We start from the raw sequence: 19,121 nt of genomic DNA on the forward strand, positions 1-19,121 counted from the left end.
CACCAATCTTTCTGTCCTCGATCCCCACCAGCAATTTTTTTTTGGGCTTTCCAATCCTACTCACCACTCTTGGCAGATGAAACACAAACAGCCCTATTCAAAAATAAACACAGCAATTTTGTGTGTTTACCTTCGATTCTGCGCTCCAAACTGTTCTGTTCCATTTCACGCAGTGAGGAACACCTCGTTTCTTGGCCCACTGTACAGATGAACGGGCGAGATAGCGGGCGCCATTATTCCACACTATCATTTTAATCTCGGCCCGTTTTCCTTTCTGCTCCTTTATAGATGCCTTTTGACCTCGCCAAACTGTGAGGTTCAGTTTACAGATGGCACAAAGATCCATTTATGAAAATTGAAAAGTGGCAAATAGGGTTCCAGATATGAAAAATAGCTGACTTAAAATTCCCCGGGGCCAAACTGTCCCCCTTAACATGACAGCAACAGTTTGCCACACTGAACTTTAAGCTTGTGAAATCAATGTTATTGGAGATTTCAAACCATAAGCATAAAAGATAAAGACTCATTTGTTCCCACACTTGCATACATCAGACCGTAACGCTGGATGCATGCTGCGTTTGGTTTCAAAACCACGTCTGTAACATCTGACTCTACTTCAGATGCTAATTCCCTATAAATGCAAAGGAACCTCATGGCAACACTGAGAAAAGTGTTCAGGATTAACACGTAAGCAGGAGCTGTGACCAAGGACAAATGGTACGCAGTCGCTTCTGTTTGTCAGTCTAGCATCCGCAGTTTTCAACATATCGTTTTCACATTTTGTGTGATGGTAGACATCAATACCAGCTCGAGCTGATTTAATTTGAGTGAAAATCAGATCAAAGTCAAGGTCACACCAGAGGTGAAAACCTGTAAAAACTTTTTATTTAAAATTTTTATGGATCCTCTACTTGACCTTGGTCGTGTCCAAATTCATGGGCTGCATCCTCCTGAGGACCCGGCCTTCGCGGTCTATGTGGGCCGGGTCCACAGAAGGTCGGGTAGGCCGGAAGTAAACGGCTGTGAAATTGGACGGTCTAGCCTTCTGATTAGCGTCACCGCTGTCTTGGTGGAGTTTAATAAACTCAGCTGTCTGCTCCTTGCTATCTAAAATATAACAGGACACTGGAGTAAATTCTCGACCGTCTCATGTTTCTGTTTAATCAGTTTTCTGTTTGACGTTTAGTCAGCTGAGTGAAAACCAAGGAGGAACCCACCCGGGGGATTAATAAAGTTTTATTTTATCTAATCTAATCTAATAACTTTAATCTCAGCCAAACCGATTTACTCACGAACAAACAAAACACTGAAAAAAGCCCAACAATAACATTTTTAGGTTGTCTAAGTGACTTATATATTACGTTTAACCTGAAAGCAGCGAAACTCCGCGGTGATCTGAAAATGATGTGCCGGGAGTTGTGCCGTTCTCGGCGGCTTCAGTGACCCTTGAGCTCACGGCGAGCTATCGAGCTGGTGGGTAGCAGACGTCTCCGAAAACGTCGAAGCACTTTGCAAATATGCGATATCTTGATAAACCGAGCAGATATTTGATGTTTACACAGCTACTTTCTCGCCTGAAAATATGTTAAAAGTTTATTTTGTGACCCAGAAAGATTAGTAAGAGTAATTTTAAAACTTAGTAGCGGCCGCCATTGTTGGAAACTGGAGTTTGGCTGGGCCGCGCTATGAATTCTGGGATATGGTAGGCCACGAAGGACACACCCGACCCATCCTTCAAATTCGGGGAAAAGGAGGACGCATTTGTCGGCTGCATTCGGAGGAGTCTACGAATTTGGACAGCCTTCGACGCGTCGCTGTGACGTAATCGGTCTACAAATGCGGCCTCAGGAGGATGCAGCCCATGAATTTGGACACGACCCTTGACTGTTATTGTTAGTGCCCAAGGTCAAAGTTCAAGGAACCATAGAGTAACATATTAGATGAAAGGGCATGAAGAGAGCTGCACAACACACCATTTATTTTTTCAATACAATGCCATGATTTTTGCAAAATCGCACACTGTACGAATCTAACTTAAAATGTTACGTTTTTACAGCTTGAAGGAACCAATTCAGCTCCAGTCATATGAGTAAAGATAATAAAATTCACCATGTTAGTATGTAAAGCTTCATAGCTCAAAGGTTAGGAATTAGGAAAAAGCTTTAGTTTCTTAACCTTGACACCAAATACGGCAAGTTTTTTTATTTTCCATTACATCTTTACATCAACTGCTTTTCCTCATGGATGATATGCACCCCTCACCTCACCTTTAGGGGATGTGCATGATGAATAGCTCAATAGATTTCAACTGGATCGGCCTTTTTTTTGCTCCCATGTGTACATTTAAGATGAGTCAATATAGATTGTTGACAGCAGTACAGTAAGATGGACTTCAGCACGATTGCTCAGAGCAGAGTGTCCCCCATCTAAAAAAAAAAAATGTACCCACTATGTCTGAATAAAGGTGGAGCTGACACTAAAGTGAAGCGTGGTGTTTTTTCTCTTTTTTTGACTCTAAATAAGTCAGCAGCAGCAGCTTGACACTTGCCTGCTTTCATGTTTCCCTTATTTCAAATTCTTTTGTTAAAAAAGGAAACGGTAATAAACCTGAAATTCGAAAATAAGCTGTCACAGAAGAAAAAGCAAGATATCAAATTACTGGGAAGCTGAATGAAAATGCTAATTTTACAAAAGCCACAAACTGCATTGTCCCAGCAAAATGTGTCCACGTAGAAGCAGCACTGCGAGTACAGCACTGACTGATGCAAAAGGTGCGGTTGGAGGTGATCACTGACCTCTGATGGAAACCTTTGGGTGTTCTTTCTTTGTGCACTCCGGATGGGTCAGGGGGTCCAACGAGGATGGGGTCGGGGTCGTTGGGACAGCGGAGTTCTGCGTGAAAACAGCCGGGAGGAGAAGGAGTAGGAAGAGGCCAGCCATAGACGAGGGGGCGGAGTCCTGTGAGGACGCAGTCATGGTGATGACCTCTCCTCTAGCTGTCGAGCTGGGCCTCCGGGATACAGCTGGATAAGAGAAGAAATGACTTCAGCACCTCAATGCAACATTTCTACACCTGGCTTCAAAGAAACGAAGCTCTCTCTCTGAGTCACTTCAAAATCTTTTTTTTCCTCGCAGACTTTCTATTCCTGAGGGCGTTCCTGAATGAAGCACAGGAAAACCGAGAGAGACTGAAAAAAACGGTGCAAAGGAAAAACATTTTGATAGAAAGGACATCATTGTGGGCTGAAAATAAAAGAACCAGACAAATAGAGGGTGGCTGGAAAGATGAGCTAGAAAGCTGAGTGAAATGCAGGAAATAAATGAATAGTTAGAGGATAGAAAGACTCAGAGCGGGGAAATCTAGCTTCTTAAACAGGCACCCCACCTCTGACCCTTGAGATAATTATTTAAAATGTGCAATTAAACCTCTAAAGTTGATTAAAACAGGAAAATTGAACCCAATTGTGGACTGTTCAATGAGGCAGAAGGTTCCAGCAGTTAGCGAAGCAGTAACGAGTTCACTTAAAATCTGCGGCTTTCAGATGCTTCAGTGCTGGATTTAAAAAAAAGAAGAAAGAAAATGTTTGCACAACTTTGATCCTTGCATACACCTGACATCCTGGCATGTTTACTGCACATGTGATGCATTTCAGCGCATTACTGGATCCTCTCGCTTCTTCTGAATTACGTCTTATGCAAACAGACTTTGGCAGACTTACACGCGGATGTTTCCAAATGCGCACACGCAGAGACACTCCTGCTTCCCCGGTAAATGTAATCTCTTCCAGTTATAACATATGAGTCTACAGTGCGGCGCTGAAACCAGCAGTTCATCATCTCCCAACCCCGCACTCCTCACGATGTTAGCTTAGCGGAGTGTAATGTTATTAAAGTAGATTAAAAACTGAGAGCATCAACTTTCTGCAGCACTTTGGCTTGGTTACATATCTCTGTAGTGTTTTCCTCACTAATGCTTCAATCAATAACAAATTATTAGCTCGGTTGAGTTGCAAATCAACCATATTGCCCTGCAATCAATTATCCCTCTCACTACAGCCGGTAACTAATTAGGCAAATGCAAATAGAGCCCATGTTTGTCATTACAATACAGTGGAGTCGACCAGCCTCTCGCTACTGCCAACTAAAATAATGTTGATGAAACAGGTGGAAACATTTAGTGCAGTCTGCAGCAGACTAGATTCAGTGGAGCTGGATATGTTTCACGCTTTAGGGCTGCTTGTTTCGACTACATCACGAAGCAAAAGGGAAAAAAAAGAACCTTTTGATCATTTGTCCATATTTTATTTTATGATTTTATAATGTTTGTCCTCGAGTCTGAAACATAAAAACAATCATGACTCAAAAAAATGACCGAATCCTCTTTATGGGGTGCATGCGGGCCACTCGAGGGGTTTTTGTTTCGTTGAGAGGAAGCATGAATATTTGAGTGCGTCATCAAGTTGAGAGTCTTGAAAATGCATCAAGCCATTGTCACGTCTGCACGCTCTACCTCTCGTACTTTGTTCTTTCCTCTTATCAGATGTTACCTGTCATTGTTCTCTACTCTGAGACCTTCAGCATTTTGTTTCACTTGCTTTTGCATCTTCTTTTTCTTGCCCAACTCTCAGCTATTATTGTTGTGCATTTAAGGAAGATAACATCTTCCATTTGCAGGCTATGATGCTTCCTAAACCTCCATTACACATAAGAAATATAGCAAAAAGCAAACCTTTACTGTCATTCAGTCATCTGGAACTTTTAGTACACACTTCAATTTCCCCCCACCTTGGTTATTGTAACTCACTTTTCATGTGCATCTCTCTGTCCTCCAGTTAGTGCAGGACGCAGCACAAAGCCGCTAACAATAACTAGCCAGCGTTCACATATCACCAGTGTTGGGAAGGTTACTTTTAAAATGTATTCCATTACAGATTACAGATTACATGCCCCAAAATGTATTCTGTAACGTATTCCGTTACGTTACTCAATGAGAGTAACGTATTCTGAATACTTTGGATTACTTAATATATTATCATGCTGTTTACAACTACATGAATGTGATTTATTACTGTTACTGAAGGTCCGCGGCTCCGAACCGTAGTAAAGGGACCTCTGACTAATACGTCGGGTTCGTGTCGGGCTGGTAGCTGAAAACTAGCTTTACTTTGTTGTCTGGGTCAACCTTGCTAGCGAGAGACAGAGAGAGGCGTTGAAAGGCTGCTCCAACAGAACTTATTGTTTCGGAGGAAAACACGAACACGGTGTACAGTCAAGTCTCAATAGCTTACTTACAACTGGGCTCGTCAGGCTCTCTTCTTGGCTGCAGTGGTTATTATTATATTTACATGCTTCCAGCTCCCGTTTCTGCTTGATGACAGCTCGTACTTTTCCACTCTCCTGTTTCTCCCTCCCTCGCTCACAGACACATAACGTGTATGGCAGTCCATTCTCCCTGCAGCACGGACTACACTGCCCATGATGCTACATTCTTTAGAGCTATACCTGTAGCATTCTGCCTATTAGCTTAGCACAACAACAACAACAAAAAAAGGCGCTCTCTCACCCAGGAAACACACAGTAGCAAAGAGAGCGCGCGTCACCATGTAACCATGGCAACCGTAACGCTGCCGCCTGGAACAACAGAACGTAGCTGTCAAACAAAACCCAAACAGTCCTGACCCGCCACAATATGAAACAGGGAAGTACCGCCGTGTAATCCATTTATTTCAACAAAGTAACTGTATTCTAAATACCACCTTTTTAAACGGTAACTGTAACGGAATACAGTTACTCATATTTTGTATTTTAAATACGTAACGGCGGTACATGTATTCCGTTACTCCCCAACACTGCATATCACACCTATTCTTGCATCCCTTCACTGGATTCCAGTGATATAGTATTAACAGACCTATAAAGCTCTACACGGAAAACACACTTTTATAGATTAGCTTACCCTTAATCTTTCCCCCTTTTATTTTGAGACGTCGTTTGCGTGCGTGGAGGTGCGTATGTTGGAAAGAATGTGTCATAAGGCTGATTATGTGTCTGTTTATGTGTCTCTATGTTTAAACGTGTAAAATTGTCCTTAACATGTTGCAAAATCACACTAGTCCTCTGCAATCAAGCAGAAATCACCGTTCCTGGCGTCATCATCAGTATCAGTTTCTGATTAGACAAAAATAGTGATTTTGCCACTTAATTTTGATTTAAATAAGGAGAATGAGGTCTGTGCATCTGGCAGTGTCATGCAAATATAGTCTATAGTCTATTTTTTAATAGCATTTCCTTCCTTTTCACCTTGTGCAATAAACCCAAAACCCTAATGCTTTTTTTGTCTTATATAAAGTAAATAGCACTGATGCCCTCATTTAAGCAAACTTATGTAGTGCGACTTCAGGAGGTTAAAGCTGAAAAATGTGGCCATGTTTTTAGCCTCTTCCTATAGGACGTCTGTTAGTTGCATAACTCGCATGAGTACTTTGGATCAGCGAGTGCCAAGCATAACTCGTTTGATTCCTCCTTTCAAAAGTTGCATTTATCACTGAGATGAAGCCCAATGTTGTGCACGCAAGCAGAGATGTGACAAAAACAACCGTATAAATGGTCAAGAAAAGTATTTCTTCCGACGTCTCTCTTTTTTTGGCATTTTCACTTTAACTAGATACCTCACAGCAGAGTGAGACATGACACACACAGAGCAGGAGAGAGACCGTGCAGGATGACACCCAATTAAGGTTCCAAGGTAAAATCAAACCAATAATATTTTATTCACGGGTATGAGTTTTATTCTTTAGAACATGTCACTTTTTTTATATTTCTATTATCTGCAGGAGCAGCTTTGGCAGGTGCTTAATTCATACTGAATCACGGAGTCCTGAAAGTCAAAGAATGACTCTACAAATCCTCTCATTAGTTAAAAAGCCGAGCTGAGAGCAGGCAGACCAGGAGATCATGACAGATGACCGGGACTCTGCTGTAAGCTCGAAATTGTGGTGGCCGAGCTATCTTGGCACGGAGGCACATGGGGGGGAGGAATTATACTGTCAGCAGCAGAACGAGGCTGGTGTGTGGCTGTCAAATATTTCTGAGGAAAGGCATGTCATACACTCAAGCAAACGCAGATGCGCTCGAATCTCAGCACCGAAAAGAGGCAGAATCCAGACATGGACAGCTGGTCACACTCCATATTGGGTCACAGCGTGCGGGCAGAGCTGATGCATGCTGTGTGCCAACATCAACTCCTGAGTGTGTCCGTGCACACTTGTAAACCAATGTGCGCGTGTGTGTTTATGTGAAGCGAGAATCTTTAAGTCGGCTCCAAAGTGGCCCGATAGTGCCCGTCCAATTTCCCATCCTGCTGTGTTTGGGATTAGCAACAGTTTGTCGGCGAGGAACCAGGACAATCAATACCACAGAGGAAGCTGTCCATAGGACACATGCGTGCACACACACACACACACACACACACATGCTTTTAAAAAGACTCTGTGAGCCACCGTTCGCCTGTCAGTTGATCATTCAGTCTGATACAATGAGTTAATTAGAGGTACACTGTTTGGACCTAGAGGATACTTGTGTGGATTGGACTAATAAATGTCCAAGCACGTCTCTTTGTCAATAATTTAAGGTGAGGAGAGACTCTTACTGCATCGATGCTGTGAAAATGGTGTCTGGAGAGTACGTTTTTGGTTCTTTTTAAAAAGTAAAACTACTGCAACAAGCAGACAGCATTTTTAAAAAGAAAAAGAGGATGGAAGGAAAATCCACTGGTGGCCTAGGATGAGGAGGTTTTATTGTCTCCAGAACTGAGAGAAATAAAAGACTGTGAACTTTCAGACACTGTGTTCTTAGATTTCTGTACTTTCACTGCTCTTATGAAATATTTCTCACTTGTTTTAAAGGCCAGCTGACATTAACCCTTTAAGACCTACCATAGAACCAAGTCTGCCAGAGCTTATATTATATTTTTACATGCTGTGGAGCCATTTTTGGGAGCATTTTAAGTTGCTATACATCAATACAACCATTATAGCCCAGATTCTAATAATATGTCTGCATTAAGTGCATAGTAATTACATAAATTGCAAAAAAGTGCAAGAAACTACAAAAAAATTTAAAATCGTTTTTGCTTTTTTAACATATATTTCTAGTTAGAGAAATTTAAGAGGCTTATCCCTCAAAACTGTAAATACAAAAAAGTTGCACAAAATAGTTTCCCACCACAGGAAATTTATTTTGAGTGCCTTCATAGTTTTATTTTTGAAATACACCAATTTTTATATACTGCAGGAAAGACGAAAATAAATATTATAGTGCAAATTTGCAAAAAAGCAGCATATGCATCAAAATAAACTATTTCCAGCAGTGCAATATGAGTCCTAAGCATCCCAGAAACGACACAGAAAGTCATAAAGTCAAAGATAACTTTTAAAAACACCAGTATAGGCTCATGAGGCCCTGATGGTAAAAAAAAAAAAAAAACATTTCCGCAAAAATGACGTCACTTCCAGTTTTGGGCAGGTCATGGCGGACATGCAAAAGTTCGCGCTGATGGACGTAGGAAGTGTTATGAACAGCTGATCGGATCGGCAAAGCGTGTTTCTGGAATATTATGTTTTTGTTGCTGCAAGCGCTTTTTATGCAGTTTTTGCAAAGCTATGTGTGGAAGGAAACTGTGACCGAGGACAAGCTGATGGCATAAGATGTAAGTACAACTCCTCCGGTTTCATATGCAAAAAAAATTATTGCGCTAGCTTACATGGTTGCAGAGCTACCGGGATTTAAAAATAGTTACGCAAAACAGAGCGTGCCCGCTCTGACCGGCTTTAAAGGGTTAAAGGTTTCTACTAACTGGAAACGGGGATTTATTGTGAAGCTCCCAGTTTAATACAACATTTTTCCTGCCTTGAGTTTTATATTCTGTGTGTTAAATCTACCCTGTTGACCAATTTCCCTAAATTTATGGAAAAAAAAAAGTGCTTTTTTCTTAAGATACCATAATTACTGAATCATTATTAGGCCAGTACACTTGGTTGTACACTCGGCACTAGAAGCATGCCATCAGTCATTATTAAGAATTACAATTAGGGATGCACCGATACCGATACTGGTATCGGGTATCGGGACCGATACTGTAAAATGTGTGTGTACTCATACTCGTAAAAGTTGACCGATACCATGAACCGATACCAACTTATTTCATTAATCAGAGGGTGGCTTGTCATTTCTGTTGTAGTTTTTTAGATTGGCCACTAGGGGGACATCCCGCGCTAAACAGGCACAGGGTTAGGCGAGTGAGACTGGCAGCTCCAGATAAAAAAGAGAAACTGGAGGCTGCTGTAGCTAGGCTAAACAAAATGTCAGCAGTGTGGAACAGCCAACTTTAACTCAGGTTTTGGAAAAGCGATGAAAAATGTCAAGAGAAAATCCACGGGCAGTTAAAATAAAAGAGGCTCGACTCATTTTATCGCTCTGGATGACCAGCCAATGCCAGTCGTGGAAAACATAGGATTGCAGATAATGGTGCCAAAACTTTCTGAAGAGGTAAAGACAAGCAATGTGTGCGCGATGTCAGTCCTCGGTTTAACGGCACAGTGGACTGATGATCCACGGGCAGATGAGGAGTTTGTTCGTCAATGCCGAATACTTAAGTTATTTTGTTTGTTTGTTTACAATACGGACACTCTGCAATAATTTAAAAGTTTATTTTATTCTCAAACCTAATTTGTATTTATTTTATTCCAAACAGAAGTGTTTATTTATTATTCTGAAAGCTCGAGACAGTGCCAATAGTTCAGTGATATTTTGTTAAATTACAATGTGGAGACTCTGCAATAATTTCACAGAAGTGCTTATTTTTCACTTGAAATTTTTTTGTAGTCATTTTTATTAAGATTTTATTTTTTATCGGCAGGGAATATAATAAAACCTGTCTTCCAATTCATTGTATTTGTGTGTGTGTGGGTGTGGTAGAAGTATCGGTTTTTGTACTCTGTATCGGCAAGTACTCAGATCCAAGTATCGGTATCGTATCGGTTTGAAAAAATTGGTATCGTTGCATCCCTAATTACAATATTAGTAGAAAAGATGCGCGACTGTCTCTTAGATCGTACCTGCTGAGTGTCGAGGGCTCGCAGACGGGGACACTGGAGGGGTGTAGGCTCTACCCAATCGCAGCAGAGGTGACATGCACCGGCGTCTCTTTGGACCTCCGCCCGGCTTACGTGGTTGCAGAGCTACCGGGATTTAAAAATACTTCCGCAAAACAGAGCGTGCCCGCTCCGACCGGCTTTAAAGGGTTAAATTACATTCTTAATAACATGTTCTCCTTTTTACTTTGAGCGGGTATGCAAGTACTTTAACTTGGAATACTTACGATGTCCCGATTTGGCTTGACAACGTGTTTCATTGGTATGCTATGAACATCCTTTGTCTAAGGATGCTGAACATGGATCCTTTGCACTTGTCCAAAACATTTCAGCCTTGGATCTCTAACTTTGTCTCCAAACCACTCAGCCTGAGCTGTCCCTCTGATATGCTCATTTCTATTCTTGTGCATCCTCGCAACAAAAACCTGCAGCTCTACCACCTTTGAACAATGACGCACAACCAACCCCTGGGGGTCAGGACCCCGAATGTCAAATAAAATATGTAGATCATCAAGAGTGAAATTTTCTTACCAGAATGATCAGAGCCTAGGTTAACAACCACCGGCATCGGAGGTCCCGATGGAAACTGTGCTACTGCTGGGCAAAGACAAAGGAAGAGGAGACGGGTCCAGCATGGTCGGGAGCAGCAAGACAAAAGCAAAGGTAGGAGTGTGGAGGCGTGAGTTAGGGACTGCAGAAGGAAATGACGAAGACCGCAGAGAGGTGGGCATGCAGAGAGGTGGGCATGCAGAGAGGTGGGCATGCAGAGAGGTGGGCATGCAGAGAGGAGGGCATGCAGAGAGGTGGGCATGCAGAGAGGAGGGCATGCAGAGAGTTGCCGTAACAGAAGGGGATGCAAGGGTGAAGGTGAAATAGAGACGGATGATCTGCTGTGGCGACCTAAGATAAGGACAATCGAACACACAGCTGGGAAAAGTTGACCACTTTGAATACTACAGAAGTAAGAGCACTTAAATGTACCTTCAAACAAATTCTAACAAGTTCCTGTCCCCATGGCTTGCATGCTATACTGACCTCGGCTTTTACCTGAGCTGCTGTCAATCAAACACAGCTCCAGCTGATAAAGACATTTTTTAACCTTCGCTTAAAGCATGGACTTACAAACAATACTTTCTTTGTCCGTTTTCACATTTCATCTGAAAATGGCAGTGTGCGAGACAAAAATGGGGGCAATGACTTGCAAACAAACCTCTTGGCTGTCACGCTTTAGCTTCTTTATCCCGATTTTCTGTTTTATGTTGTAACCAGTTAGTATTTCTCATTTCTGAAAGCCCACTTCCAGTCATACGCTCTAAGGTTTTGTAAATGACATTTTGCATCATTAAATTCCAATCAACCCCTCAGCACATATTTTTTAGTTCAACTTGAAATGCCTGAAAAAAGTGTCAATGTTTTCTTTATGGGGACAAACTTCATCTAATGGCTGAAACCTTTTTGGTCCCATAGCCGAGTTGATGACCACTGAAGCAGAAAAATCGATGCACTCACATTTTACAAGCGTAAGTATAGAAGTATGCAATATTCTTCTTCTTTATCGCCTTTCTGCCATACCTGTGGTAGATAACATCATCACTGAGCGTGTATCTGTTCCCCTGCTTTCATTTGTTCTTTGCTAGTTTCTCTTGTTACCCTTCACACTCAAACTTTCCACAGCCAAGTCCTCGTTTCTTTCATGGCGCTCTCTTTTTTCTAGTTCCTAAAGCTCTTCCTCTGTTTGATACTTTGCCTGTTTTTGGATTTCACCTCTATTCTGCTTCCCTTGAACTTCACTATCACTTGGAATTAATATTTTGGATTTTAGTCTATACTTTGCATGTTGTGCCTCAAACTCAACATTAAAAAAAATGATTAAGGACCTATTCATAGCCAACAAACTAGCATCATTTGAACAACTTGCTAATAAATATATTCTTCCACCATCACACTTTTTCAGATACTTGCAAGTCAGGCACTTTATTTGTTCCCAGATTTCAGGCTCAAGCCCTCCACCAGAGCCTACACTACTAGAAACTATCCTACAACTCAATCCAACCAATAGAGGACTGATTTCCTTGCTTTACAATAAAATGTTAAATTTGACACATACCTCTTCATCCAAGCTCAAGACACTGTGGGAAGAAGACTTAAACATGACGATCCCTGACGAAACATGGGCCTCTATACTCAAACATGTCAACACAACATCATTATGTGCCCGCCACTGTTTAATCCAGCTCAAAGTGGTGCATAGAGCCCATTTCTCAAAATCCAGATTATCCCGTATCTACCCTGAAATCACTCCATAATGTGACAGATGCTGAAGTGCCTCACTGGTCCACATGTACTGGTCTTGTCCCAGTCTCGTTCAGTTCTGGTCAGAGGTTTTTCGTGCCCTGTCTAGGATTCTCAATGTGACGCTGGCCCCCGGCCCCCTTCTTGCTCTGTTTGGCATCAGTGGGAATGAGGTGTTTCTACCGGCCTCTAAAAAACAGGCATTATCATTCTGTTCCCTGTTGGCCAGGAGGGCAATCCTACTGAGGTGGCGGGACTCTGCCCCCCCCCCCCACTCACAAACAGTGGTTATATGACCTCATGGCCTGTCTAAAACTGGGAAAGATAAGACACTCACTTCAGAACTCCACTGGGAAATTTCAAAACATGTCCTTGATGCTTTTCAAAATCTATAAGAATTTTTCAGCAAACTCTCTTAAGTCAGGTGTGGAATTACAGTGTGCAGGTGCAGGCAGTGACCTGGGTGGGAATGAATGGGATTGTTTTGCAGGGATTATGTTACTTTGGGATATATTATACATTTGTTTATATTTTTCTCTTTCTTTCCCTTTTTTTTTCTTCCAAAGATACATTCCTGAACTCATTTTACAGCTTAAATGTACTACTTAACCTTAATGTACAGATCATCTGTAATCCTTCTCGTTTCTTTCTGTTTATATGTATAATATATATGTTGATGTTTATGTGTATAAAAGGAAACCTCTTAATAAAAAAGACATTGTTTAAAAAAAAAATAGCATTACTTCATTTTACGACCTTTTTTTAAAAGGAATGAATTTGAATATTTAAGTGAATGAACTGTCTCACCCTCAGCTGTGTACTTATGTAGGCTAAAAACCCATTTTGACTTAAATGTTTCAAAGCTAAAGGCAGTGTGTTTCCTGCCCAGGTGTACTGCATTAATATCTTGCTGGGATGCTTCTATGTGGTTGCAGCATGTTGTAAACAACCCAGAGCAGTGCATCAACTCAGTTTTATTCCCATCGGCTTGCAATTAAAAGGGCTACACTGGTTTTGTGTTAGGCAATTTTGGAAAGCTGAACTTAGACAAACAAGGTAATTTATTTATTTATTTATTTTACTAATCGTTTTTAACTCTTGATCCAGGTGGCAGCCTGTAAATCTAAAAATTTGTCTCTGCAAGCTTCCACAAGTCCTCGCCAGTGCCAGCACGTATCTATGGCAACAGAGCGGCAAGTTGGTAGTTAAGCAGCAGGAACCAGGTTGAGTGTATTTAGGCACAGACCTCAACAGGCTCCTGGGGGGGGGCTGGATGGCAGATTGCCCAATGATGAATAGAAAGTGAAGACAATGAAAAGCTTGGAGTCGGGAAATATGAGCAATAATATTATATTAGGCAAAAAAACATAAAAATGCATTCAGTAGGTAGACCTAAGTCATCAATAGTACTTTTGCAAAGCTTCCACACTTTCAGTTTTTGATGAGATCATAGGGGTGGTGGCACATGGCATTACCTTATATTTAAAAGTGCAGCTGATATTTTTTTCTCCTGTATATGAATATCGATCTATCTATCTAGTAAATGGCCTGCATTTTATAGCGCTTTTCTAGTCCCTAAGGACCCCAAAGCGCTTTACACTACATTCAGTCATTCACACACTGGTGATGGCAGCTACATTGTAGCCACAGCTGCCCTGGGGCGCACTGACAGAGGCGAGGCTGCCGGACACTGGCGCCACCGGGCCCTCTGACCACCACCAGTAGGCCAACATCGAACCACCGACCTTCTGATTAGTGGCTGACCTGCTCTGCCACCTGAGCTACAGCCACCCCACAGCCATCTAGATAGATAGATAGATATAGCAATATAGAGTATTTTCCAAGTATATCTAACTTCTTAACACTCAAAGCAAGCACATTTACAGAAACGTGTAGGTTGTACAAGTGTCATTCCTCTACTTTGGCCTCACAAGCCTTTCCATTTAGGTGTCACAAATAGTTAAAAATCCCAGCTACAACAACAGTGGGTCAACCAACTCACTAGTCAAATCCAGCTGTATGACGTGTGATTCGAGGCTGCTTTATATGCAAAACGACCAGTGTGAAAGAATTGTGGTGGTATATTTGGTCCTTGCTCCACACTGGTGGTTCATCTGTGGTTTATTGTTCACAGTTGCAACCAAAGACAGCCTGAGCCAGAATGCTGAAGTTGTCTGCCAGGAATATGGGATGACCATCTCACAATGTTAATGCAGCTATGACTTCTATCTGCAGAGCAACCAAGTGGAGTGCAGCAATGACATCAAGAGATGGTAGTAACACATTTTAAAAACAAAATGTTAGTGATTCCAACAATAAAGGAAATCTAGCTGAGCTGCAATAGTCCTCCAGCTGTTATCGTGACAGCAACAAGGAGCTTATAGCACGGAAACAAACAGGATGAATTGAAGCCGTGTGATATTGCCCTAGTTCAATTGCTATTATCACTCACAGTCTATACAGTATGTGTCAGACTTGACGTCCTAACTTATGAGATTGATGGAAACGTGCCTTAAGGTAGCAAAGAAAACTGCTGCACCGCCATAAAACATCGTGAACTGGAGCCAAAAATCTTAAGAGCTGTACGGATGCTCCAGGCTGACAAAGAAAAGCCTTAAAACGGCTCTTCCATTGAATAACCTCTGTTCTCACTCCTCTCCTTCATTTACTTGAAACTGTGGTGTCAAATAATGGTTCAGCCTGAAAGCCTTGGCTCCAAAAGTTACTGTTCACCTTCAGCCTGAGAACAGAAAAAAATAAAATAAGGGCCGGGCAGGGGGCCATAGCTGCTATTTTTCAAAATGTGTTTGTCAGATTGCAACACATTCTTCCAGGCAGCCCCCAAACCCCCACATCTCTTACTTTCATCGCTCCTTATTTGCTCAGCACAACAGAGACAGTTATAGAGCAGGAGTTTCTGGAGTCCACTCCACCTTTGCTGCTTGTTTGCCTCTTAATTTCCACCAAGCTTGCAAGGAGGGTACCTTTAATTACAAGTCAATGCCAGCTCCCGGAGCACAATCTCATCAGAGTCTGCTATGACACTGATTAAATTGCTTCCGGCCCGTTGGGAAGCAGTTCCTGCCTGGATAAAGAACTGTCTGTTTTATGCCATTTTGGAGCAGGAAGGAAGTATGCGTGACCGGTGGGGTGTGCGCGTGGAAGAAGAAGAAAGACGGAAAAAGAAATCAGCGTTTGTTGCTTTTAAAAAGTGTCATCATAGCCAGCAGATGAGTGTAATCGGTCATTTCTACAGCAAAGCTCTTTTTTTCCTTGATTTGTTTGAAGTGATTAGACATCGTTGTTAAGTATCTTTTACCACTTTTTCAAGTTAAGCCCCTCCAGAGCTTTAGGTGCATGAAAAATGTGTTGTTCCTACAGAGCCTGCTGCGATCCCAGTGCTCATCATTAGCTTTCATGGCGCAGGAATACAAATGCCTCCTCATCTGAAAGCTCGCAGGAATCCTCTCACACAGAAATGAATTACAGCAGAAGGAAATAACACCTGTTTCCTCAAGCAACTCCATGAAGATCCGTGCCTCCAACTCAACTCCAAATCAACTTTTTGGTTTTTTTTAAAGAATGAAGCAGGGCTCATTTCACACCTGTCGCTTTATCTCACCGTCATCTCCGCTCACTTGTATCTTTCCACGTGCCTTTGTTAAATTAATCCGAACGCGCTTTGTGATAAAGGCAGAGAGCCGCACTACAGTTGCACAATCCTGTCCTATTCAGCCGCTGTAACTTGTGTCCTCGGGGCAGTTTGGTCCAGCCAAAGCTACATTGACCATGTCTAATTCGACTCAATAGCTCAACCCCACCAACCTCTTTAACGCTGGCATTGTGATAGGGGGGTGGGTCGGGGGAATGGGGAAGGGGGGCTCCCGGGAGTGTCAAGGGAGCTGCGCACAATATGTAGACAACACACATTGGGGGAAGACACACAAAGATGAAGATGATGGTGAAGATGGTTGCAGGGTCAGACAGAAGCCTTTATTTTTACTCCATTCTTTTTTCTTTTTTTTATAAAGAAGGGGTCACGGCGGGGTCACGGCAAGCATCTCTTGTTATTGAGTATCTTCAATCATGCTTGAGAAACCAGACACAGGCAGAGAAAAGGGAGGGCTGACCTCAGACCGGGGGAAAATGTGCATGCGTGTCTCTGTGTTTATGGGAAACATTGATTGACAGGGCTGATGAGGTGGTGAGGTTGGCGGGTGGGCCGTCTGGATTACGTCCGATATCAAATCAGAGGCTGCTGCGGAATCGAGGCGTTGCGGTGCCTCGGGGAAGCTACCATCTGATATACTTGTAGCTGCAGACTGTCAGCCGAGACGCTCCGAGAGGAGGCAGAATAAAGAAAACGGCGACAGAGAGGAGAAGAAACGCCGGATATGTCTGCACACATTTTACTCATAAGCTTGTGACCATGAAAGAATGTGTGAAGTACTGTGAGGACTGTGGGATATGCTCTGCATATAGTATCTGACTCCTCTCAGTGCTCAGTTTTCTTTTATTTCGTCATAAAGGGAATATGTCAGCGTCTTCTTTCATCCCCGGTTCATGAATCTGTTTTCTAATAAATCATTTGCTGATATCTGCAAATGAAGGACACATTTGAAGTGAAAATGTCGACCGCTGTTGTCTTTCATCCAAAAGCGGCGCGTAGTGTCATCATAATTTCTGTCACAGGAGATAAAGTCAGTTCGTTTCTTATATTCTTATTAACTAGGCCCCTATATAATATCCACTCGATAGTTACTGCAATGTTAATGCATCAGTTAAATTACAATATTTCGTCATTCAGCTGGAGATGTGCAGCAATGCTCCTCCTGCAGACATGTTTATAGAAGGGACTGCAATATTTCACACCTGATGCACACGAGAGAGCAGGGAGGAAAGACGGGTTTATTAAATAGAAGTTATGCAACAAAGAAAAGGATTCATATTGCCTGCTTTTCTAAAAAACAAAAACACATTTTTATCATAGTTTTTAAAGACAAAACCTAGTTTTTTATTGCTCATGAAAACAAGACTGACTGTTCGGTGTCTTAAAACTGGCGTTTTTCATAATATTCGCCAGTTTATTAAGCTAACTTTTTAAGAGATTTTGAGAAAGCAGTCTCTCTTTCTCTCTCTGCATGTTTACTAGGGGTGCAACAATACACAAAATTCACGGTTTGGTTTGATACTTTGGTGTCACGGTTCGATATTTTTTCGATACAAATAAATGTTCATGCTTTTTTAATTTGTCATTTATTAAAATTATAAATATATATTTTAACTCAAAAGTACAGTTTTTAAATTTAATGTTGCTGAAACAACAAAGTAATAAAAAAATTAATCTATCTGATCGACAAATCACTCATCTTTGGAAAAGAGAGTTTATTACAGAGAAATGTCTCTTTCAAAATAAAAGCTATACTATACGCTTCTTCTGGGCTATATTCTCAGCAGCATATTAAACATATCAGGTCCCCATAAGGAGAATCATGTGCTAACGGCTGTCTAAATGACTCGGGTAAAGTTTGTAGCATGCTGCTTGTTGTTTTTGTCTGCTTCCACTTGTCTTTGCACTAGGATGATGTCAGAGTAAATGTGCAGTCATATTCGTTGTGTTCCCACTAGTGCTGTCAGCGTTAATCTGAAATGACGTTAACGCCACAACACAGCAAATCTCCGTTAACGAGCAACCGTGGATCGCCCGTGCGTGGGGCTGGATGGCGTCAACACGTTAACGAGCTAACTGCGCTAACGCAGTAGTTCCCACCCATGTAATTGAGCATTGCGTGGTACATCCGACATACAGTTTTACTTTTGTCCATAACACGCTTACCTTCAGGGTCATACTTCACATGAAAACCAAAATAGTTCCAAAGGCCAGATCTGAATGAGGGTGGGGGAGGTTCAATTTCAACGAGCTTAGCTTCTGTCTTGCTAGCTTGCGCTGCGCTCAGTGGATCTGCACTCGACAGTGCAGCCTAGGCGGAGTAGTCGAACGCAGATCCACTGAGCTCTCAACAGAGACAGCATCGTCAGAAGAGAAATTGATAAAATAAATTAAAAATTTTGTATTGTTCGATACATATGTGTACCGAACCGAAAGCACTGTATCGAACGGTTCAATATCGATACGGGTATCATTGCACCCCTAATGTTTACCCATGTAGAGCTGTAGTCTTCACCTCACTCCGACAATGCTGAAACAGTTTTGGGACTGCGACCACATCTGCTCTGAGACTGCTGTTGTGGTTTTAAGGGGAAAAGGGAAACCAGCGCGCCTCCTCTGGTGCTCTGGTGAGAATATTTGTGAGGCAGACACATTTAACTCATTTTAACACTGAATTTGGACACATGGATGAAATGATGCAGATATAGTGGACATTTTTAAACAAACCCTTACATCAGCTTTCTGCTAATGAAAACTATAAGCTGCGCATAAACTGCCACATAAAAGCGAGCACGTGGACATTGTTTTGTCTGGAAGGGCTCGAGGTAGAGTTTTCTTGATCTGATTTGTGAGCACATATTAGTCATGTCTAGCCTCATAATTAATAATCTGCGTGCACTAATTAGCAATTTGTTCCATTAAATTAATAACTAGTGCCCTTGATGTGCAAAATCATGTCCTCATATTACATAATTTCATCTCAAATGAGGTTAATAGCATTAAGTTAC

At 41.9% G+C, this 19,121-nt stretch overlaps 1 protein-coding gene across 5 annotated transcripts in view; it reads right to left on the bottom strand.

The window, feature by feature from the left end:
- The window catches only part of sema5ba (sema domain, seven thrombospondin repeats (type 1 and type 1-like), transmembrane domain (TM) and short cytoplasmic domain, (semaphorin) 5Ba), a 222,446-nt gene that overhangs the window by 126,854 nt on the left and 76,471 nt on the right, over positions 1–19,121 (bottom strand). For all 5 annotated transcript variants that reach the window (XR_014869864.1, XM_085135965.1, XM_085135963.1 and 2 more), the window contains one exon: positions 2,796–3,023. Coding sequence is in view for 4 of the 5 variants with exons in the window: in XM_085135965.1 (XP_084992091.1) it covers positions 2,796–2,976 (181 nt within the window). In the remaining variant the exon portion in view is untranslated. The remainder of the gene's footprint in view (positions 1–2,795; positions 3,024–19,121) is intronic.

The sequence above is a fragment of the Neolamprologus multifasciatus genome, chromosome 16 (genome assembly GCF_963576455.1).
Source record: "Neolamprologus multifasciatus chromosome 16, fNeoMul1.2, whole genome shotgun sequence".
In the NCBI taxonomy this organism is placed as follows: domain Eukaryota; kingdom Metazoa; phylum Chordata; class Actinopteri; order Cichliformes; family Cichlidae; genus Neolamprologus; species Neolamprologus multifasciatus.